Source organism: Leptopilina heterotoma, unplaced genomic scaffold (assembly GCF_015476425.1).
Source record: "Leptopilina heterotoma isolate Lh14 unplaced genomic scaffold, ASM1547642v1 Lhet_314, whole genome shotgun sequence".
NCBI lineage: Eukaryota > Metazoa > Arthropoda > Insecta > Hymenoptera > Figitidae > Leptopilina > Leptopilina heterotoma.
The window spans coordinates 88150-113083 of NW_025111015.1; the positions used below are offsets into that span (position 1 = coordinate 88150).

The 24934-nt window shown below is 24.3% G+C and overlaps 2 protein-coding genes across 2 annotated transcripts; one reads left to right on the forward strand and one right to left on the reverse strand.

The window, feature by feature from the left end:
• Positions 1–518: 518 nt before the first annotated feature.
• Positions 519–17531, reverse strand: LOC122504762 (splicing factor 1-like). Its single transcript, XM_043615995.1, has 10 exons — positions 17094–17531; positions 15064–15216; positions 14561–14636; positions 11496–11648; positions 11318–11424; positions 2787–2953; positions 2545–2703; positions 2131–2399; positions 1763–2028; positions 519–1546 (listed from the first exon to the last, which is right to left on the reverse strand). Exons 1-10 carry the CDS (start codon positions 17227–17229, stop codon positions 1233–1235), a joined length of 1800 nt encoding a protein of 599 aa, XP_043471930.1. The 5' UTR covers positions 17230–17531; the 3' UTR covers positions 519–1232.
• Positions 17532–17813: 282 nt separating this feature from the next.
• LOC122504761 (RNA polymerase I-specific transcription initiation factor RRN3) lies at positions 17814–24619 on the forward strand. The gene is made up of 9 exons (XM_043615994.1): positions 17814–18029; positions 18227–18430; positions 19167–19386; positions 19453–19561; positions 19771–19923; positions 22522–23024; positions 23175–23342; positions 23694–24123; positions 24498–24619. Exons 2-9 carry the CDS (start codon positions 18227–18229, stop codon positions 24550–24552), a joined length of 1842 nt encoding a protein of 613 aa, XP_043471929.1. The 5' UTR covers positions 17814–18029; the 3' UTR covers positions 24553–24619.
• Positions 24620–24934: the final 315 nt, after the last annotated feature.

Here is a 24934-nt window from a genome sequence, read left to right on the forward strand (position 1 = left end):
AATAAAATTCTTGTCATAATTTCAATTATTTTTAATACAATTTTTATTAAATTTCTAAAAATGAAATAATATGAAATTATTCTTAAAAATTTTATTAAAATTTGTCAAGAAAATTCAATTATATTCAAAAATTTGTTGATAAAATTCTTTATGAAAATTCAGTTTTAAGAAACATTGAATTATTCAATAAAATATTTATTTTTATAGTTAAATAATTGAATTCTCGTATAATTTTCTAAATAAATCTAATTTAAAAATGAATTTCAGTTAAAATTTTAGATTATAATAAATTGAATATTGATCGAATAAATTCTTATCGAAATTGACCCAATCAGCTCTGAAATAAAAAAAAATCCGCCATTAGATTATTTTTACCAGTTTCAGAATAAAAATAACTTTTTTATCCAAAGGATACAAAATTCGTCTTGTAGAAAAGTATCCGTCTCCATTGAATCCAGCGCCAAAAATTCTAAAATCAATTCAAAAAGCTAATTTTTCAAAAAAAATAACCCATCAGATTAACACATATTCATGTTTATTATGTAATAATAAAAGTACATATTACATACAAATTAAAAGAAGAAAACAGTAATTCAACACAAGTTGACATTAATTATCGCTAATTATGTTGATTATAGAAAAAAAAATACACAAGACATGTCAATTTGGGTGAAACTGTATGGGAAATATTTTTTTAATATTAAAAAAAAAAATATTCCAGTTTAATGCAAAAAAAATAACTAATACTTAATTATTTATATTATGGCATTCTCTTTAATACCAAAAAAAAAACCTTATTTTCTTCTCAATTTAAAATTATCAAGAAATCGTATTGATTTTCTTTCTCTAAAGAAATAGTAGTTGTTAAAAAAATATCAGGAACGGAAAAATTAATATAGAAATGACAATTTATTAAGAAATTAGTGCAAAAAGTATTTTTTCTTCTAGTTTTCGTAAAAATTTGGTCGGAAATGATGGTTGCAGTTAATTATATATTTTTTTAAGGCAAAAGAATTTGTTTTCTTGTATTATTAAAAATTAATTTTTCTGTCAAATAGAAAAAAAATGTATTTCTACGTTTGCTTTTAATAACTTAATCATTGCCTTTTTTTTTACAAAGGCAATGGTTAAACACCGAGACAATGAAAGGGCCAGATTTTTTTTTTCAATTTTCTTATTTATAATTGAAATCAGAGTTTACCGATTTGAATTTGGGGTGTCCAAAAATTCGACTAACTTGTTGGTGGTGGAGGTGGTGGTGGTTGAGCGAGTAAAGTGGGTAGGGAATTTAAATCGATACCGGGTGGATTGGGGGTTTGTTGTTGAGGTGGCGGTGGTACTGGTGCGGCAGGTGGCCAACCTTGCATTTGCGGCGGTTGCCAAGGTGCAAATCCTGGTGGAGGTGCTGTTCCAGGTGGTGGTGGTCGCATTGGTTGCTGTTGATTTTGTTGCCACGGTGGAATTCCCATTCCTGGCGGTGGCATTTGTGTGGGTGGCATTTGACCAGGAGGCGGTGGTTGATTATTTCCAGGTGCTTGGAAATTGGCTGAGAGAAAAAATGGGGTTAAATTGGAGAACAAAAGTGTCGGGGTTTTTTTTATGATGATGATGATTTTTTGAGTGTGTTTGGAACTTATTCAAGTATTTTGGGGTCCAGCAGATTGTTATGGACATTTTAGTTTGTAAGTTTATCACAAGAATAACCAACTATGGTTCTAAGGTACCTTTCTTCATATCACGTCTCATTTAAAAGGAAACTTACCTGGCATCCAAGGCATGAGGGGTGGAATATTAGGTTGACTGGTGGAGCCAGGAGGAGGTGGTGGCGGTTGCATAACTCCTGGTGGAGGTGGCATACTGACTGGTGGTTGCCACTGCATAGCAATTCCGTTCATGTTATTGACATCGCCCTGGGACCAAGGTGGTGGCGGTGGCGCCATTCCAGGAGGAGGCATCATGGGCCCTCCTTGCATCATCTGAGGCGGGGGATGAGCCGGTGCTGCCATCAGCGCCCTAGGAGCTTGTTGCCTACAATTATTTTCATTTTAGTTTACAAAACACTCGAAATTCTATTCAAATAACTCTATTTATTTTAAATAAAGTCAGAAAATTACAGAATAAAATAAATACCTATCAAAGAGTCCAGGATAATTTGTGCTCGGAATGGAATTATTTTGCCTTTGAGACTTCGATCTGTCGGGTGGTGGACCTTCTCCTAATTCGGCCATCAGTGACATGTATTCCTCGTCGATTTTCGCTTTATCGCCAGCTTGTGCCAAACCTGCAGCAGCTGGACCACCCATTCCAGGACGTTTTGATCTACAATCACGAGCAATGTGACCCGCGCCTCCACAACTTGAGCACACGATATTGTTCGTCACATTCGGCTTATCAGGACACTGTAGGAAAAAAATAACCATCGTTTTGAATCTTGAAAATTCGCTAGATAATTTCATTCATCCACCTTTCACCCTGACCATTAGTAGATTAATTGAATAGGCAGCACGTTAAATATTAAGAAAAAAGCAATGCAATTTTACAAACCAGCCATGATTTATGATCTGAAGCTCCGCAATTTGTGCAACGTGGACCATCATTTTCCCTCAATGTTCCATTTAGCAATGCTAATTCCCTCAATTGATTGCGTCGTAAATCATTCTGACCCTCTGGCACTTCAACTCCTTGTCGAATAATTTCGTGTATCTGCAAAAAAAAATTGTTATTTTTATTTTATTGTTTTCCAATTTACGTCCTTACTAAATGGAAAAAGAAAAATATTCACTTACTCTTTCGACTGCCTTTTTCACCGCGTCCAAATTATTAGCAGTAATGTACGCATGTAAAGGTTCATCTTCACCAGGCAAAGGTTGCCCATCCTTACGTCCAACTTTACCCTCTTTCACACTTCCTTTGCCACGAATTATTATTTTCGCACCCGTTTCTTTTTCCATTGCTAAAATAAAACAGAATTTTTTCTTTCATTCATGTTTTTCCACACTTGAGCCGCTAGAAAGTAATAATTCAGGGTGTCTACTGAAAATATGACTTTAAATTCCAGGACATTTTTAGGACATTCCAGGACAGATTTCTTATTTTTCCAGGATATTTATATGTGTAACAGGGTTGCCACAAAGCAGAATTCTGTTCAAAAATTTTTAAAACTTCTCGTCAAAATTTCAATTATATTTATAAATAATAAAACTCTTCTCCAAAATTCAATTATTTTCAAAAAATTTACTAAAATTCTTGGCCAAATTTCAATTATTTTTAAAAATTTTCCTCATTTCAATTATTTTTGATATCTACAATTTTAATAAAATTTTACAAAAGAATTCTATTATTTAAAAAAATGTTGACAAAATTCTTTGCAAGATTTAGTTCATTAAATTGCAATTTTAATAAAAATTTCCTATACAATTCAATTGTTTTCAATACATTTCTTCTTAAGAATTCAATTATTTTCACAAATAATACATTTTTTATGGAAATTCAATTATTTAAAAGAATTTGAATAAAATTCTTCGCTAAAAATCACTTATTTTCTTTCTTGAGAATTCAATTATTTTCAAAAATTTTCATAAAATGTTTTATAAATTTGAAAAATTATAATAAAATCGGTCATAGAATACAATTATTTTCGTAAAATACAACACTTTTTCTAGAAATACAATTATTGTCAAAAATGTTTGTAAAACTCTTCGAAACAATTCAATTATTTTCGTAAAAAAGTAAAATTCTTCTGAGCAATTCAATTATTTAGGAAATTTTAACAAAATTCTTCCCAAGAATTCAATTTTTTTAAAAATAAACATTTTCACAGGAATTGAATTATTTCAAAAAAAAAAATTTTTTAATTCTTTGTCAGATTTCAATTATTTTCAATTTTTTTTATTGAAATTTCTAGATGGAATTTACTTATTTTTAAAAAGTTTTTAAAAATTCTGAAAAATTCAATTATTTAAAAAAATTTGAATAAAATTCTTCACAAGAAATTAATTATTTTCATCAATAATTTTTTTTTTCTCTGGAATTCAATTATTTTTACAAATAAAATTCTTCACAGAAATTCAATTCTTTAAAAAGATTTTTAATAAAATTTGTTGCAAGAATTCAATTATTTTCATAAATAACAAAACTTATCGCAGAATTTCAATGATTTTTATAAAGTTTTAAATAAAATGATAGAAAATTGCATTTATTCTTACAACTAGCCAAACTATCCGCGCGCAAGCGCGCGGGAATGTTGTATGGGGCTGCTTATTTTAAACAATTTAAAAAATTTTAAAGAAATAATTATTATAACCTAACAAAGAGATTTAACTAACTAAAATTCAAATAATTTCACTCAATGGTCTCAATTTAAATAGAATTTACATTACTAGACTTAAACTATGGCTAGAACAATTACAATTAGTATCTGGGTCATCTTTTGCATTGCTTATTTTATAAAGCCATTTTAGATTAAATACTTTTTAAAGAAATAATAATTATTACACACTGAAAAAAGTTTTACTTGAAATAGCGATAAGTTTCTCTAGAATAACGAAAGTATTAATTGAAGCACTGAAAAATTTCGCTACTAAAGTGAAATCTATAGTTCATCCAGCTAAATATTTTTTGCCGTGCATAACGAAAAAAGAATTAAATTAACATCAGATTTTCTACATTAAAAAAAAAACGAATTCAAATAGAAATTAATCATTTTAAAACTTAAACAAATTCACCCCAGAAATCTGAAATACCAAAGAGTCGAGACTATTAAATAAGTAAAGTATTTTCCAAAAGCACAAAAATAATGAAGCTAAATCCCATAAAAGAGAAGAAAAAATGTTGAATTTTAAGAAAATCGGATTTTTGAATTTTTTCGAATTTTTGATAATTTAAGAGTTTTTACTAAAGAGTCGACACAATTTAATAAGTAAAGTATTTTCCAAAAGCACAAAAATAATGAAGCTAAATCCCATAAAAGATAGGAAAAAATGTTGAATTTTAAGATAATCGGATTTTTGAATTTTTTCGAATTTTTGATAATTTTCGATTTTTTACCAAAGAGTCGAGACTATTAAAAAAGTAAAGTATTTTCCAAGAGCACAAAAATAATGAAGCTAAATCCCATAAAAGAGAAGAAAAAATGTTGAATTTTAAGAAAATCGGATTTTTGAATTTTTTTGAATTTTTGATAATTTTAGATGTTTTACCAAAGAGTCGAGACTATTAAATAAGTAAAGTATTTTCCAAAAGCACAAAAATAATGAAGCTGAATCCCATAAAAGAGAAGAAAAAATGTCAAATTTTAAGAAAATCGGATTTTTGAATTTTTTCGAATTTTTGATAATTTTAGATTTTTTACCAAAGAGTCGAGAATATTAAATAAGTAAAGTATTTTCCAAAAGCACAAAAATAATGAAGCTAAATCCCATAAAAGAGAGGAAAAAATGTTGAATTTTAAGAAAATCGGATTTTTGAATGTTTCGAATTTTTGATAATTTTAGATTTTTTACCAAAGATTCGAGACTATTAAATAAGTAAAGTATTTTTCAAAAGCACAAAAATAATGAAGCTAAATCCCATAAAAGAGAAGAAAAAATGTTGAATTTTAAGAAAATCGGATTTTTGAATTTTTTCGAATTTTTGATAATTTTAGATTTTTTACCAAAGAGTCGAGACTATTAAATAAGTAAAATATTTTCCAAAAGCACAAAAATAATGAAGCTAAATCCCATAAAAGATAGGAAAAAATGTTGAATTTTAAGATAATCGGATTTTTGAATTTTTTCGAATTTTTGATAATTTTCGATTTTTTACCAAAGAGTCGAGACTATTAAAAAAGTAAAGTATTTTCCAAGAGCACAAAAATAATGAAGCTAAATCCCATAAAAGAGAGGAAAAAATGTTGAATTTTAAGAAAATCGGATTTTTGAATGTTTCGAATTTTTGATAATTATTATAGATTTTTTACCAAAGATTCGAGACTATTAAATAAGTAAAGTATTTTTCAAAAGCACAAAAATAATGAAGCTAAATCCCATAAAAGAGAAGAAAAAATGTTGAATTTTAAGAAAATCGGATTTTTGAATTTTTTCGAATTTTTGATAATTTAAGAGTTTTTACTAAAGAGTCGACACAATTTAATAAGTAAAGTATTTTCCAAAAGCACAAAAATAATGAAGCTAAATCCCATAAAAGATAGGAAAAAATGTTGAATTTTAAGATAATCGGATTTTTGAATTTTTTCGAATTTTTGATAATTTTCGATTTTTTACCAAAGAGTCGAGACTATTAAAAAAGTAAAGTATTTTCCAAGAGCACAAAAATAATGAAGCTAAATCCCATAAAAGAGAGGAAAAAATGTTGAATTTTAAGAAAATCGGATTTTTGAATGTTTCGAATTTTTGATAATTATTATAGATTTTTTACCAAAGATTCGAGACTATTAAATAAGTAAAGTATTTTTCAAAAGCACAAAAATAATGAAGCTAAATTCCATAAAAGAGAAGAAAAAATGTTGAATTTTAAGAAAATCGGATTTTTGAATTTTTTCGAATTTTTGATAATTTAAGAGTTTTTACTAAAGAGTCGACACAATTTAATAAGTAAAGTATTTTCCAAAAGCACAAAAATAATGAAGCTAAATCCCATAAAAGATAGGAAAAAATGTTGAATTTTAAGATAATCGGATTTTTGAATTTTTTCGAATTTTTGATAATTTTCGATTTTTTACCAAAGAGTCGAGACTATTAAAAAAGTAAAGTATTTTCCAAGAGCACAAAAATAATGAAGCTAAATCCCATAAAAGAGAGGAAAAAATGTTGAATTTTAAGAAAATCGGATTTTTGAATGTTTCGAATTTTTGATAATTATTATAGATTTTTTACCAAAGATTCGAGACTATTAAATAAGTAAAGTATTTTTCAAAAGCACAAAAATAATGAAGCTAAATCCCATAAAAGAGAAGAAAAAATGTTGAATTTTAAGAAAATCGGATTTTTGAATTTTTTTGAATTTTTGATAATTTTAGATGTTTTACCAAAGAGTCGAGACTATTAAATAAGTAAAGTATTTTCCAAAAGCACAAAAATAATGAAGCTGAATCCCATAAAAGAGAAGAAAAAATGTCAAATTTTAAGAAAATCGGATTTTTGAATTTTTTCGAATTTTTGATAATTTTAGATTTTTTACCAAAGAGTCGAGAATATTAAATAAGTAAAGTATTTTCCAAAAGCACAAAAATAATGAAGCTAAATCCCATAAAAGAGAGGAAAAAATGTTGAATTTTAAGAAAATCGGATTTTTGAATGTTTCGAATTTTTGATAATTTTAGATTTTTTACCAAAGATTCGAGACTATTAAATAAGTAAAGTATTTTTCAAAAGCACAAAAATAATGAAGCTAAATCCCATAAAAGAGAAGAAAAAATGTTGAATTTTAAGAAAATCGGATTTTTGAATTTTTTCGAATTTTTGATAATTTTAGATTTTTTACCAAAGAGTCGAGACTATTAAATAAGTAAAATATTTTCCAAAAGCACAAAAATAATGAAGCTAAATCCCATAAAAGATAGGAAAAAATGTTGAATTTTAAGATAATCGGATTTTTGAATTTTTTCGAATTTTTGATAATTTTCGATTTTTTACCAAAGAGTCGAGACTATTAAAAAAGTAAAGTATTTTCCAAGAGCACAAAAATAATGAAGCTAAATCCCATAAAAGAGAGGAAAAAATGTTGAATTTTAAGAAAATCGGATTTTTGAATGTTTCGAATTTTTGATAATTATTATAGATTTTTTACCAAAGATTCGAGACTATTAAATAAGTAAAGTATTTTTCAAAAGCACAAAAATAATGAAGCTAAATCCCATAAAAGAGAAGAAAAAATGTTGAATTTTAAGAAAATCGGATTTTTGAATTTTTTCGAATTTTTGATAATTTAAGAGTTTTTACTAAAGAGTCGACACAATTTAATAAGTAAAGTATTTTCCAAAAGCACAAAAATAATGAAGCTAAATCCCATAAAAGAGAAGAAAAAATGTTGAATTTTAAGAAAATCGGATTTTTGAATGTTTCGAATTTTTGATAATTTTAGATTTTTTACCAAAGAGTCGGGACTATTAAATAAGTAAAATATTTTCCAAAAGCACAAAAATAATGAAGCTAAATCCCATAAAAGATAGGAAAAAATGTTGAATTTTAAGATAATCGGATTTTTGAATTTTTTCGAATTTTTGATAATTTTCGATTTTTTACCAAAGAGTCGAGACTATTAAAAAAGTAAAGTATTTTCCAAGAGCACAAAAATAATGAAGCTAAATCCCATAAAAGAGAGGAAAAAATGTTGAATTTTAAGAAAATCGGATTTTTGAATGTTTCGAATTTTTGATAATTATTATAGATTTTTTACCAAAGATTCGAGACTATTAAATAAGTAAAGTATTTTTCAAAAGCACAAAAATAATGAAGCTAAATCCCATAAAAGAGAAGAAAAAATGTTGAATTTTAAGAAAATCGGATTTTTGATTTTTTTTGAATTTTTGATAATTTTAGATGTTTTACCAAAGAGTCGAGACTATTAAATAAGTAAAGTATTTTCCAAAAGCACAAAAATAATGAAGCTGAATCCCATAAAAGAGAAGAAAAAATGTCAAATTTTAAGAAAATCGGATTTTTGAATTTTTTCGAATTTTTGATAATTTTAGATTTTTTACCAAAGAGTCGAGAATATTAAATAAGTAAAGTATTTTCCAAAAGCACAAAAATAATGAAGCTAAATCCCATAAAAGAGAGGAAAAAATGTTGAATTTTAAGAAAATCGGATTTTTGAATGTTTCGAATTTTTGATAATTTTAGATTTTTTACCAAAGATTCGAGACTATTAAATAAGTAAAGTATTTTTCAAAAGCACAAAAATAATGAAGCTAAATCCCATAAAAGAGAAGAAAAAATGTTGAATTTTAAGAAAATCGGATTTTTGAATTTTTTCGAATTTTTGATAATTTAAGAGTTTTTACTAAAGAGTCGACACAATTTAATAAGTAAAGTATTTTCCAAAAGCACAAAAATAATGAAGCTAAATCCCATAAAAGAGAAGAAAAAATGTTGAATTTTAAGAAAATCGGATTTTTGAATGTTTCGAATTTTTGATAATTTTAGATTTTTTACCAAAGAGTCGGGACTATTAAATAAGTAAAATATTTTCCAAAAGCACAAAAATAATGAAGCTAAATCCCATAAAAGATAGGAAAAAATGTTGAATTTTAAGATAATCGGATTTTTGAATTTTTTCGAATTTTTGATAATTTTCGATTTTTTACCAAAGAGTCGAGACTATTAAAAAAGTAAAGTATTTTCCAAGAGCACAAAAATAATGAAGCTAAATCCCATAAAAGAGAGGAAAAAATGTTGAATTTTAAGAAAATCGGATTTTTGAATGTTTCGAATTTTTGATAATTATTATAGATTTTTTACCAAAGATTCGAGACTATTAAATAAGTAAAGTATTTTTCAAAAGCACAAAAATAATGAAGCTAAATCCCATAAAAGAGAAGAAAAAATGTTGAATTTTAAGAAAATCGGATTTTTGATTTTTTTTGAATTTTTGATAATTTTAGATGTTTTACCAAAGAGTCGAGACTATTAAATAAGTAAAGTATTTTCCAAAAGCACAAAAATAATGAAGCTGAATCCCATAAAAGAGAAGAAAAAATGTCAAATTTTAAGAAAATCGGATTTTTGAATTTTTTCGAATTTTTGATAATTTTAGATTTTTTACCAAAGAGTCGAGAATATTAAATAAGTAAAGTATTTTCCAAAAGCACAAAAATAATGAAGCTAAATCCCATAAAAGAGAGGAAAAAATGTTGAATTTTAAGAAAATCGGATTTTTGAATGTTTCGAATTTTTGATAATTTTAGATTTTTTACCAAAGATTCGAGACTATTAAATAAGTAAAGTATTTTTCAAAAGCACAAAAATAATGAAGCTAAATCCCATAAAAGAGAAGAAAAAATGTTGAATTTTAAGAAAATCGGATTTTTGAATTTTTTCGAATTTTTGATAATTTTAGATTTTTTACCAAAGAGTCGAGACTATTAAATAAGTAAAATATTTTCCAAAAGCACAAAAATAATGAAGCTAAATCCCATAAAAGATAGGAAAAAATGTTGAATTTTAAGATAATCGGATTTTTGAATTTTTTCGAATTTTTGATAATTTTCGATTTTTTACCAAAGAGTCGAGACTATTAAAAAAGTAAAGTATTTTCCAAGAGCACAAAAATAATGAAGCTAAATCCCATAAAAGAGAGGAAAAAATGTTGAATTTTAAGAAAATCGGATTTTTGAATGTTTCGAATTTTTGATAATTATTATAGATTTTTTACCAAAGATTCGAGACTATTAAATAAGTAAAGTATTTTTCAAAAGCACAAAAATAATGAAGCTAAATCCCATAAAAGAGAAGAAAAAATGTTGAATTTTAAGAAAATCGGATTTTTGAATTTTTTCGAATTTTTGATAATTTAAGAGTTTTTACTAAAGAGTCGACACAATTTAATAAGTAAAGTATTTTCCAAAAGCACAAAAATAATGAAGCTAAATCCCATAAAAGAGAAGAAAAAATGTTGAATTTTAAGAAAATCGGATTTTTGAATGTTTCGAATTTTTGATAATTTTAGATTTTTTACCAAAGAGTCGAGTCTAATAAAAATTGATTAAAAAATGAATTTCACTTAAAATTTTTAATTATAATCGAATATTAAAAACATTATAGCGTAAATTTTTAGAAATAATTGAATTTTGAAAAGGGTTATAATTAAAATATTTAAAAATTGGAATTTTTAGTTACAATATTCTTATGAAATGAAATAATGATTTTATTACTTTATCATCTTAAATGGATTATAAAACATGAGGAAATCGATAACTCCGAGTCGAAGACTCGGAGTGATCGATTTCTTCATGTTTTATTATAGTATTCTCATAAGTAATTGAATTTGAAAATCTTAATTTCTATAGAAAAATAATAATGATTAAATATTTTTTTTTTAAATTTGAGTAAAATTTTTAAATTATTGAATATTAAAAAGCAAAATATGGAAAATTCAAGGACAAAATTTCAAAATCCAGGACATTTAAGGACATTTTTTCAAATTCCAGGACATTTCCAGGAATTCCAGGACTTCAAGGACCAGTAGACACCCTGTAATACATAAAATTCTGACCACCGAGCTAATTCAACGGGCGTCAGAATTTTACGTACGGCTCAATTATTAATTATTTAAAAATATAAACAAGGATAGAGAAATTTAAAAAAAAAATACTTACATTTCAAAGTATTTCCACGTGGTCCAATAAGCAGGCCAACAAAATTAATGTCAGGATGTTCTTCTTGAGGGATCATTACTTTATCATGAACACGTATAATCGGTGGCCTGTTAAATAAAAAATCACATTAAATATAAAAAAGAAACAGAAAATAATTTCAACTTCTTTAGAAACTTACTTATAATCCGGTGGTGGTTTAAATTCAGGATTCAGTTTAAGAATCTTTTGAATAAGATTATGACGTTCTTCCTCCAATTTACGTCGCGTACGATATTCACGTGTATTTAGACGTTTTCCATCGCTACTGTAAATCGGCTCAGGAGATGGTGATCTGGAAAAAAAATATTAAAATCTTACTTTAAATTGCCTGAACAAAGATGGTACTAGCGTACAAGCAACCTGATTCTATAAAACAGAGTTGGCAAAATTTTATTGTATTAATTAATTAATTGCTAAATTAATTTTATAAAATATAATTTATAAAAGAATATACAATTTTGCTGAAAAAACTATTTTTTTTTGATTTTTTCTCTTTAGATCAATTCTGCCAGCTCTGTAAGCGGAAAGTAAACTCTAAACGTACTTTCTTTTTTCTTTAATTGCTCATTAAATTAATATATTTTGTCCGCGTTAAACTAAATCGGGAAAGAAATTTAATGTTAGAGAACAAATTATCCTAAAAGAAGCTTTATTATTCGAATCTAAGATTAAAAAAAAAAATTCAGACCTTCTTTTCCTATTTTTTTCATTTCTTTCGTTTTTCCCCCCTTTTGAGTTAAAAAACAAAAAAAAAATTTGTTTTTTATTTTGAAAAAACACGGGCACGTAAATCTCTCTTTGCGGAAAAACCAATTCTGAATATTGGAAGTTTGTTTCTTTCCAAGATCGCCTTTTTGTATCACAAAGTGTAACGAATCGCTCTGCTGTAAGGCACAGTGCAAATTTTTTATTTATTAATTAATATTAATTTATTGAAGGTAACCACTCGAAGACTGCTCGTTTGTGCACGGCAGAATTGGACATGACGTCAGCTGCTAAGAGATAAACCCTGTGATTATTAGGAAATAATAATTTCTTTTCATTAGTCAATATCTGTATAGAATTATTATTATTATCATCATCATTGTCAGCATTATTATTATTATTATCATCATTATTATTACTACTATTATCATTATTATCATTATTATCATTATTATTATTATCATTATTATCATTAATATCATCATTATTATTATCATTACTATCATCATTATTATTAATAGTAATAATAATATTGTAAATAATATTATTACTATAAATAATATTTATTATAAATAAATAAAGATTATACAACGGTCGAAATAAGTCCAGTTAATACTGAACAGGTTAAACCTGTTGGAAGTAAATCGTTTCATTAAAATTTGATAATATGTGAAAAAATTGTGATTATTAAGAGACCTGAAAGTAACGTTAGATCGTTCTATACAGCAATGCGATTAGTGTATTAGAAAAATTTTTACATTATAAATTTATTTTTTTGTAATCTGCAGGCCTCGGATCGACTTTAACAAACAAAAAAAAGTCGCTTTAGTCGATTAAAAATAGAAAAAAAGTCGAAAAAGTCGTTTATTTAATTTAAAATTTTTTAACAAAATTTTTTTTGTATTTCCCTGATTTCTAAATTCAATTAATCAAAACTTGTATAATTTTGCTAAATAAATATTTAAATACTTCTTATTTCTTTTTTTCACAAGGAATAAAATTTAAAAAATCTAAACTTCTGAAATTTAATAATTTCTAAAAATTAAAACTATAACCATTCCAAAAATTCAATTATTTTCTATAATTTTTAACTAAATTTCATCTCTAAATCAATTATCTATATTAACTTTTAATAATTTTCCGAAAGTTTTTCAAGAATTCAATTATTTAATTATAAAAAAATTCAATTTTTTATAATAATTGAAACCGTCCATTTTTCTTTTTAAAGATATTAAGGTAAAATATTTTCAAAAATTTTAATAAAGAAATTCGTAAAATTAACTTTTTAAATATATTTCTAAATAATTTTTGAAAGACAACAGTTTTACAATTACATACAATTAAAATAATGTCCGAAAAATTGAAATTTAGTAAAATTTTTTAAAAAATAATTTAAATTTAGTACAAACTTTGAAAAATAATTGAAATTTGATAAACTCTTTTAGAAATAATTGAGTTTTTAAAAAAAAATAATCAAATTGTTGAAGAATTTTAATTATAAATTTCTCTAATTATAAAATTCTAAAATAGTAATTTTAAAAAAGTTTAATTTACTTTGTTCGAAGATAATTGAATATTAAAAAATTATAATAAAACAATTCTAAGAATTAGTTTTTTTTTCATAAATATTGTAATGTAATTTTTCGAAAATAATTGAAGAATTTTGGTATAATTTTAAAAAAAAATATAATTTTTTGAAGAATTTTAATTAAAAATTTTGAATAAATTATTTGAAAATAGTCGGAAAAAGTCATAATATCCGAGGCCTGAATTTGATTAATTATCCTGTAATTTGCGCGGGAAAAAAATTTGTTTTATTAGTGGGTTTTGAAAAATGGGGATAGCTTTTTTTTTTGCACTAAACAAATCGTCTACCGACTTGCGTACAATATGCATAAAGCATAATTATTTCTTTTTTCAAATCCGATTTTCTGCTTTGTCAGAAATTTTATTTTCATATTTTTTTTTTTTTTTTTTTTTTGAAGAATATGTAATATGTACGGATCTATCGTGATAAACAGGGGAAGAGAACAACTATTATTTGTTAAACACTGCTATTTGTTTTGTTTTTTTCACTTGTCTATTAAAATTTTATCAAATTTGATTCCAGTGTTTTAAAAATTTACTTAAAAGAAAAATTTGGTAATTTTCTAGTTTTATTTAAAAATTAAAAATATTACTTAAATTTAAATATATTTCTCTTTGAAAATGGCAGTGATTAACAAATAGTGAAATTAGTAGAAGAAAAAATTGATTAGATCAAACCAAGATTATCAAAATTCAGCTTCTGTGACGTTGGATAGCGGCTTGGATAAAAGCCGCCTTATTCAGAGCATCGGTATTCCACTAAGTTAGATGTAGCCACTTTTCTTTTCGTATAAATCTTTTCATTTTTTTTTTAAATTGTTTTTTTTTTTTTTTTTTTTTGAAAAATTCTTAAGACCCTTGAGCAGAGGGTTGCAGGATTTTTGTTTTTTGGTACTTAAGTATCGTTCAAACCTTTCCTCGGGATTAAGCGGTATTCCAAGATCTCCAGTGCGTAGTTTCCTGCTGATTTCCTCAATCTGCAGCTGAACTGTAAACCAACGGGTTAGAGGGGGCGGAAACCCCAACAGTTAGATAAAAATGTTTTTTGTTTGTTACATTTGTCATAAAAAAAGAATTATTAAATATCTAAAAAAAATCTTTTTTTTATTAGAAAAATATATTCTGAAAATTTTTCGATTTTTATTATTAATTATTATTTTTATAAAATTTGATTTTATCTTTTTTTTTTCTTACCTTCGATGACCTTTTTTTTGAAATTAAAATATATACTTACTTATTTTTTTATTGACATCTACGTTATCAATTATTAGATATTATTTTAAAAATAAAATTATACACAGATAAATAAAATTCAGATAAATTATATATATATACAATTTTCTTATGAAGAAGTAAAGCGCTTAATTTAAAAATATTTTTTAAGGGATTTTTTTATGAAAATAAAGTAAACTTACAGAGGTATGCTTGTTCCTGTTCGGGAGTGAGATTTGTTGGTAAAACCGTTGGCATTCCGGGAATAAAAGTTTTGTCATGCTCACTACCTCCCCATCTTGATTTCCTTTTTTTCCTACGCTCTTCCTTGGATTCTTTTTCCTGAATGCCGTCACCTAGGAAAAGAATATTTTTTTTTAACATTATAATTGCAATAATAAGAGTAAATTATTTTTTTTTATTTCTAATTTTCCTTTTTTTTATTAAGTACATAATTAAAATAATAAAATTCTTTGCAAAAATTTAATTATTTTCAAACAAAATTTTAATCAATCCTTCGAAACAATTCAATTATTTTTTAATGAAGTAAAATCTTTGCAAAAATACGATTATTAATTTTGATCAATAAATTTCACGAAAGAATTCAATTTTTTTCTTAATTCGTTATAAAATTTTCCAAAAGAATTCAATTATTTTCATAATTATTTATTTCCATAAAAAGTAAAATTCTATAGAAGATTTCAATTATTTTCTTAAATATAATAAAATTCTTCGAAGGATTTCAATTATTTTCAAAAAATTTTAATGAAATTCTTCGCAAGATTTCAATTATCTTCAAAAAAATAAAAATAAAATTCTTTGAAGGATTTTAATTTTTTTCATAAATAATTGAATTCTTTACAGAATTTCAATTATTTTTAAAAATATGAAACAAATTCATGTCAAGAATTCAATTTTTTCATTAATAATTGAATTCCTTAAAGAATTTCAATTATTTTTTCAAAAATTTTAATAAATTTCTTTCTAAAAATTGAATTATCTTCATAAATAGTAAAATTCTTTTTAAGATAACAATTATTATTTTCTTAAACTACAAAATTCTTCGGAGGATTTCAATTGTTTTCAAAGAATTTTAATGAAATTCTTCGCAAGAATTCAATTATTTTCATAAAAAATAAAATTCTTTGAAGGATTTCAATAATTATTTTCATTAATAATAAAATTCTTCGGAGGATTTCAATTATTTTCAAAAATATGAAACAAATTCATGTCAAGAATTCAATTTTTTCATTAATAATAATTAAATTCCTTAAAGAATTTCATTTATTTTTTCAAAAATTTTAATAAAATTCTTCCTAAAAATTCAATTATTTTCATAAATAGTAAAATTCTTTTGAAGATAACAATTATTTTCTTAAAATAATGAAATTTAATTTTTTTTCATAAATAATTGAATTCTTTACAGAATTTTAATTGTTTTCAAAAATTTGAAACAAATTTTTATTAAGAAATCCTTTCAAAGTAAAATTCATCGAAAAAATTAAATTATTTTTTATAAAAATATAATAAAATTCTCCTGAGGAATACAATTATTTTCAATACAATTTTAAATAAACTTCGAAAATCAAATATTTCTTTATAATTATGATTATTTTAAAAAGTTGAAAAAATTCTTTGTTTAATTCAATTATTTTCAAAGTTTTCAATTAAAATTATTCAAAAAACTACATTATTTAAAAAAAAACTCTAAGAAATTCTTCAAAGAAATTTTAATTGTTTACAAAAACTCTAACGAAATTGTTTAATTAACTATCAATAATTTTAATAAAATGTTAATAGTAAAATTATTAATTAGAATTATTAAGAAAATCGATTATATTCAATAAATTAAAGAAATTTTTTGAAAGAATTCAATTATTGTCAAAATAATCAATGGTATTTATTCTTTTAAAAAATTTAATTATTTTGTATATTTTAACAAAAATTCCACATCTAGAAACTAAGAATTAATTTTATGTTTGAATTTGAAAAAGAATTAAATAAATTTCATTAATTTCGGATCGAATACAAAAATGACAAAAATCGATCTAAGTTAAATAGGTTATGTTAAGCGACATACATTTTACGAAAATTTGATAAAATTTCGCAAATAATTGAAACCAGTGAATATTTAATTGATCAGCATTATTGAATTTAGTATTCTACAATTTTTCGATATTCTAAATTCGCAGTAAATATTTTTTTTTAAACAGAATAGAAAATTTTTTCTCACCATCGGCTTCTCGTTTCCTGGACGTTGAATTAGCTATTGCCTGGGATACAGCCTGGGCTGCAGCAGCCGCAGCAGCTGCTGCATCACGAATATAACCCGGATTAAGAAGTGATGTAAAATTTCTTGATTGATTCATAGCGTCGTTAATTTCTTTTTACAAACGCTTCTTCTCTATACTATATCTCTCCTTTGCGTTCAGAGCAAATTTTGCGTTACTATATATATATACAGCTTTCTTATAATTATAAAAAAACTTCACTTACTCCAGTGGAAAAATAATTTAATTACATTTCAATCCTTATAAGAAAAACTCACAAACCACTTTAGATATTCTCTTTTTAATCTTGCAAATGAGAGAATTTACGCAGCACCGATCACGTTATTCTTGCTGTTTAATTATAGGGTTCATCATGGTGGCCATTTTGTGGAGTCAGCAGGAAGCGGCGTAAACTACGCCTGCGACTATTATTTCGGACACTTTTCCGACAGCCAATCGTTTCTCTCGATCTGATCACGTGATTTGTTTCTTCTTGAGGTGTGCTTTCTATGTTCTTTTTTATTCCCTTATTTCTTATTTCGATACTTTTCGAGTTCGACTTTTTTCAATTCGACCTTTTTGCTATGCTTTTTAGAAAGGAGGATTATTATTTCGATACTTCTCGAGTTCGACTTTTTTCAACTCGACCTTTTTATGTATGATGACTTTTAAAGATGGCCGCCTTTAGTTTCTTAAAAGGAACGTGAAGAGGGAGCTTGCAAATTTCGTGATTTTCTTGCTCCCTTTCGGCGCACGTGGATTATGTTTTCATCTCAAAAGACGAGAAATTACATTAAAAAATCTCACAATACAGTGATAAAGTAAACTCACATTGTTTTCGATAAATTTTGGAAAAAAATATACATTATTTATTTATTACTTTAACTCAATTATTTAAGGTAAGTGGACGAAAATTTCTCTTTCTAACCTTAAAATAACATCCCAGATGCTTTATATAAAACTGTCATTGTTGATCTAACATTTGTCAAAATAATAATTATTATTCGAAAATATGAAAAGTGTTAATTATTATTGGAGAAATTTTAATTACTTGATTGTTAAAATAATTTCTTTGTTCTTTTTTTTCTAAACGAAGATGTCTATTGTTTCGTCACGAGTAAGCAGTGTGGCTTCTATTTTGAAGACACCAGGTTCGAGATCATCTCTTCTCGATCAACCAAAACGAATTCGTTTCAAGCTACCCGATGATTTTAGAAATGTTCTTCTAAATTTCGAAACTGGTGCTGATAATCAAATGTACAAAGATTTAGTGTGTATAATACGAGATTCAAATCTAAAGGTAATTTTTTTCAATAATATGAATAATATTTACAATTTTATCATTATTAAATAGATGGTAAGTAAATTTAAGTAAATTGTAGCAATAATTCAAATTAATTTTAAAAAAGGAAAAAGTAATTAAAATTGTATTAGATTTCAAATTAATTAAGATATATAAGAAAATAGAAATATTGATTAGTTAATTAAAAAATATTGTGCAATGTCACGTAATATTTATATTTTTATTTTTTGCTTCACTTGTTTTTATGTCTATTAATAATATATTGACAAAGTTGACAATCAATGAATAATGTAGAAGAAAAATATTTTTCACACCGTAGATAATGAAATTTTTCTCTTTAAAATAATTGATAAGAAAAGTTTTTTTTTTAACGGAAAAATATAGAAATTTTCCAATTCGTTTATCGTAAACGTGAATTTTGTCAATTTTTAATAAAAACTTATTTTATTTATCACCATTTTGTTTATTTTCATAAATAGAAGAGCTTTAAAAGAGGTTTTAATCTAAAATTTTTTAAAACTTCAATTTTGAATGAATTTTGAAAATAATTCAATTTTTCGAAGAATTTTCATAAAATTGTATTAAAAATAATTGGAATCCTGTGAAGAATTTTATTATTTAGGAAAATAATTGAATTACTGCAAAGAAAATTATTACATGTTTTTTTTAAATAATTGAATTCTTTTTGAGAAATTTTATTATTTAATAAATTATTTAATTAATTTGTTTTTAGGACAATGAACTACTGTCGTTGTTGTCTGATGTTCAGCAGTGTATAACTTTGCTTAATGAACGACATAGACTATTAATCGAAGCACTACTCAATATTTCTTGGACTGATCGTTCCCTGGAAGTAACCACAGCATACAAAAGATTTGTTGAAGAACTTTTGGTTGCACATGTTTATCATTCGAAATTCGTCATGGATAAATTAATTCAAAAGTTTAAACCAGGTATGAAGAAGTTTTTTTTTTATCTACAAATTAGTTAACATTTAAAATATTTGTAATTTTTTTTAGTTAATTCTTCGGACCCTGAATGGGAAAATGGAAAACCAAGATCAGAAGATTTACAGAGATTAAATCACGTTCATGATATTCTTCAAAGATTTTTACACGTTATTCCCATGTGAGTCGTGTTTTTTTTATTAATTTAAATCTTGTCAAGAATTCTATTCAAAAAATTGTAAAAATACAATTTTTATTGTTTCGGAGAAAGAATTTAAATTCTTTAGGGGAATTAAGTTAGAAATGTTTAATATTTATAAATACTAATTAAAAATATTTATTATTTTTAGTATTTAGTATTTCGAAATCTAATTTTTGTTTCTTTTTTAGGTGCCAAGATGTTTTAATGCAATCATTAGCATCGGCTTATCCACACATGTCCCTCGGGACACATTCACACGAATTATACGTTTACGCTTTACTTCAAATTACCGAATATGCGCCTAAAATTCGACGAGCGATTTTACATTTGATAGTTCACAGGTAAGAGAAGATGAAATTCCGTAAAAGTCCGTTTTTTTTTTTTTTTGAAAAAAGGTCCGTAAAGTCCGTAATTTCATTCAAAAAGGATAAAAAGTTCGTAAATTGTACGATACAATTTGGAGAATTTTAGAGAAATTACAAATGATTGCAGAAATTCAATTATTTTTAAAAGTAATAAAATTCATCGCGAAAATTCAATTATGTTAAAAAATTATTTTAAATTCTCATCAAAATTTCAATTATTTTTAACGTAGAGTGTTTTAGAATTAAAACACGTTTTCTATTTTTAGAAATATTAAAATTCTTCTCCAAAATTCAATTATTTTCAAAAAATCTAAAAAACATTGTCAACATTTAAATTATCTTTATAAATAAATAGCAAAATTCTTCGACAAAATTCAATTACCTATTTTCAAAAATTTTTTTTAAATTCATTAAAAAATTTCAATTATTATCATAATTAACAATATTTATCACGCGAATTCAATTATTTTCTAAAGTAATAAAATTCAATTATTTTCAAAAATTTTAATAAAATCCATTGCGAAATTTCAATTATTTTCAAAAGTAATAATATTCTTCGCAAAAATTAAATATTGTTCAATATCTACTATTTTCATAAAATTTACCAAAAGAATTTAATTATTTAAAAAAAAAATTTAATAAAATTCTACAAAAACTTTTAATTATTATCAAAAAATAATAAAAATTTCACAAGAATTTCATTAATAACAAAATTTTTTTCTAAATTTCTTCGCAATCATTTAACTATTTTCATAATTAATAAAAATTTTACGGGGATTCAATTATTTTCGTAAATAATAAAATTAAATAAAATCTTTTTAGGAATTTAATTATTTTCAATAGAATTTTAATCGAATTCCTCGAAAAAATTCTTAAAAATTTTATTAAAATTCGTCCAAAGAATTTAATTATTTAAAAATTTGTTGATAATATTTTTAATAGGAATTGAATTCCAAGAAACATTCAATTATTCAATAAATTATTTATTTTTGTATTTAAATAATTAAATTCTTGTAGAATTTTCTCATAAACATTGATTTAAAAATAGATTTCAGTAAAAATCTTAGATTATAATAATTGAATTCTTTCCGAAGAATTTCATTAAAATTTTAAAAATAATTGAATTTTATCGAGGTATTTTTTTAAAATTGTCTTAAAAATAATTGAATTTCTACCAAAAAAGTTTTATCAAAACTTTTTAAGAAAATGTTTGAATTTCTGCTAAAATTCTGATATTTTTGAAAATAATTGAATTCTTGCGAATAATTTTATTAAGACTTTTGAAAATAATTGAATCTCTGCAAAGATTTTTATTATTTTACAAAAATATTTAAATTATTGCGAAAAATTTTTATAAAATTTCTGAAAATAATTGAAGATTTGCTAAGAATTTTGTTATTTTTAATTTATGCCAAGAATTTTATTAAAATTTTTAAAAATAATTGAATTCCTGTTAATTTTTTACAAAAATTTAATTATTTTTGAAAATTTTAATAAAATCCTTCGCAAGAATTCAATTATTGTCATAAATAATCAAATTCAATGCAGAATATCAATTATTTTTAATACAATTTTAATCGAATTTTGTCGAAAAATGTAATTATTCTTAAAAATTTTATTAAAATTCTTTGATAGAATTCAATTACTTGAAAATTTGTTGATAACGATTTTTTATAGGAATTGAATTTTAAGAAACGTTCAATTATTCAATAAATTATTTATTTGCATTTTATTTGTATTTAAATAATTGATTTCTAGTAGAATTTTCTAATAAAAATTGATTTTCATTTCATAAAAATGAATTTCAGATAAAATTTTAGATAATATTTGAATATTAAAAGCAATATAGCGCGAATTTCTAAAAAAATAATTGAATTTTGTAATTAATTTTTTTGAAAAAGTTTAATTGAGTTTTTTTAATATTATTTTTAGTTTATATTTTCTAATATTTATTCAATTAAAGAATTGACGAATAATTGAAATTTCGTAAAATTGAATATTGTAAAGAAATGAATTTGAAAATTGTCAAAGAACTTTTTCGAAAATTATTAAAAATAATCGATATAAAGAAGAATTTTAGATAAAAATTCTTAAAAATAATAATTGAATTGATAATGATTTTAATTATTATAAATTATTTTTATTAATAATTATTATTAATTATTAGAAAACATGAAGAAATCGATGACTTTGAGTCGAAGACTCGGAGTTATCGATTTCTTCATGTTTTATAATTATGAAAAATTGAATTTCTAGTTTTAAGTAAAATGTTCTCTTATTTGATTCGGCCTGTTTCTTTTTTTGTCATTTGGTCGGTAATTTTTAATTTTTGGTCCGTAAAGTCCGTATTTTTAAATACTTTTACTGCTTCGAGCCCTGATTCTATTAAATTCTAATAATAATGGAATAATTATATTAATAAATAATTAATAAATTATTAGTAAATTTTAATAATTGAATTTACTATGTTATTAATTAATGGAATTTTTTTCGTAATTTTTCTTTTTAATGTTCTAAATTTTATGAATGAAATAAAATAATTTTATGAAATTAAAAACTCTTTTTTGTGTTTAGATTAGTAGAATTGGACGCAAACGCTTCGCCCTCGGACATTCACTCCTATGAGGAGGACAATGAGGACGAGGCAATGGAGGAGGATGGTGCAATATTTAATTTAGAAATTAGTCAGGACGAGAAATTGGCAACGAACGAAAGAAAAAGGGAAACAAAACATCCAATTGCTCGTACTCTCGATGTCTGTATGGAGCAAATGTTTATTTTCATTTACAATTCATGTCACGTGAATGAAAAATTAGAAATTGATCTTCTAAAAACGATCTACAATGATCTATTGAATATTTTCGAGGAACTAATTCTACCGACCTGTGGACATCACGTTCAGTATCTTCTCTTCTATTTGTGCAGTTTTAGAACGGCCGTCGTTGAGGCTTTCGTGAAATTTCTTTGGCAAAAGGTTTCTAATCCAAATGTACCACATTTTTTGAGACAACAAGCAGTCGCCTATGTTGTCGGTCTACTCGCCAGGGCCACATTTATTCCGTTGAATTTACTCCAAGGTATTTCGCTATTCTTATTTTTTTTTTATTTGAAAAAAATTTGCTAATTCAATATTTAGCAAAAAAATTACTTAAAGATCAATATTTTTTGTAATAATTCGAAATTCGAAAAAAATTGTATTTGATGATAAAATTTAATTTAAATTCCAGGTATCTTGGCGGAAATGGCAAATTGGATTCACAGTTATATTTATTCGCAAGATAGTCTTGAATGCGTTAATAACGATATTCGGGTTCACATTGTTTTCTATTCAATTTGTCAGGGATTATTTTATTTACTCGCCTTTCGTCACAAGGAAATAATGAACGGCAGAAAAAGTAAGTATTTATAGAAGAATTTTAGTTAAAAATACTAAAAGAAAATTGAATTTTGAAACTTTTGAAGAAATTTCTAAATAAATGTAATAGAACATTTTTTTTTGAGTATCTAATCATTTTTAGAGTGAATGAGAATATTCTTTAGGGAAAAAGTCTAGAAACCAGGGAAAAAGTAAAAAAAAAAAGTCAAAAAATCTAGAAACCAGGGAAAATTCAGGAAAAAACAAAACTAAATTTTTGTGGCAACCCTGAAAATCTGATTTTTTTTCTAGAAGAAAATATCGATTTTTCCAACAATAATAATAATAAAAAAAAAATAATAAAAACTAATAAAAAATCATCTCTTTCTAGATCTACTATTCTTACAAGGACTGAATTTAAATAAAATCGTTAGCTGCCGACTAAATCCATTGAAGGTTTGTCAATCGGCAGTTGTACAAAATTTCGCCGCAGTAACGAGAAAATATCAATTGGCATATTGCTATACAGTTATTGAGCATAATTCAAGAAGTAATTTACCCGTTTATAATATGGGAAATATAATGACAATAACATTGGAGCCATTTTTTCCATTTGATCCATATTTGTTGGCGAGAAGTGAACAAAGAATAATTCATCTCTACTATAATAGTCAATGTATGACATTGAATGTTGAAAGTAAGAAAACCAATCAGTACGAGGACGATGACGATTTCATTGACGAATCATTTTCATCCGATACAAATTCCCACAGTTATTTGGAGAAATTTTCATATGGCACGTCACCGGGTTTTGTACATACGTGAGTGTACTGATTTTGCAAAAATTTTCAGAATAAAAAAGAAAATAAAAAAAGAGAAAAAAAAATTGTATTTTTTATATATAGATTCTTTTTGAAGTGAGTGGAAACAAATTTCTCTTTTTTCCGACTTGAAACTAATTTTGATGCACTTTTTTTTGTAAAATTATGAAAAATTAATATTTATTTCTTTAATGATAAATTATAAATATAAATATTATTTATATTTAAATAAATAAATATTATTTCTTTGTTCATTATAATATTAAATTTTATATTTCAGATAAAAATATTAATTTTTCATTGTTCATTATTAGTCATTATTCTAATTTAATTAGTTTTCTAAATTGCGATAATTTTTTTTTTGTTTCTTTCAGAACAAAAAGACAATTTTATGTATCAAATTTTGTTTTTAATATTCGTAATAACTAAATACTATTTATTTACATAAATTATTTGTATAAAAATGGAAAGTGAAACAAGCCTCACGTAATTCTTACATCAAGCATAGTTTTCTCTATCAAACCTTTTTATCTTTTTCTTTTTTTTTATAAAATCACTTTTTCAAATATATGAAAAATATTTCAACTTTTTTTTCCAACGAAAATAATTTTCAACGAAAAAAATACGATTGCTAGTGAAATATTTTCAAAATTGAATTAAAAATCATTTTATATTTAGTTTACATTAATTTTTACTTGGACTAAATATATTTATTCAATTTCGTAAAGTATTTTGTCATCAATCATATTTTTTTTCAGCAAACAAAAAGATCTTTTACCATCTTTTTGTTAAATTTATCTATATTTTTGTT

What these genes read in the sequence shown, in the direction of transcription:
- LOC122504761 (XM_043615994.1), top strand. Translation starts at nt 18,227, where the DNA reads ATGTCTATTGTTTCGTCACGAGTAAGCAGTGTGGCTTCTATTTTGAAG. An exon ending in TTACATTTGATAGTTCACAG is followed by an intron (nt 19,924 to 22,521) that starts GTAAGAGAAGAT and finishes TTTTGTGTTTAG; the next exon opens with ATTAGTAGAATTGGACGCAA. An exon ending in TCACCGGGTTTTGTACATAC is followed by an intron (nt 24,124 to 24,497) that starts GTGAGTGTACTG and finishes TGTTTCTTTCAG; the next exon opens with AACAAAAAGACAATTTTATG.
- LOC122504762 (XM_043615995.1), bottom strand. Translation starts at nt 17,229, where the DNA reads ATGAATCAATCAAGAAATTTTACATCACTTCTTAATCCGGGTTATATT. An exon ending in CAGGAAACGAGAAGCCGATG is followed by an intron (nt 15,217 to 17,093) that starts GTGAGAAAAAAT and finishes TTCTTTTCCTAG; the next exon opens with GTGACGGCATTCAGGAAAAA. An exon ending in TGAAAAAGGCAGTCGAAAGA is followed by an intron (nt 2,704 to 2,786) that starts GTAAGTGAATAT and finishes TTTTTTTTGCAG; the next exon opens with ATACACGAAATTATTCGACA.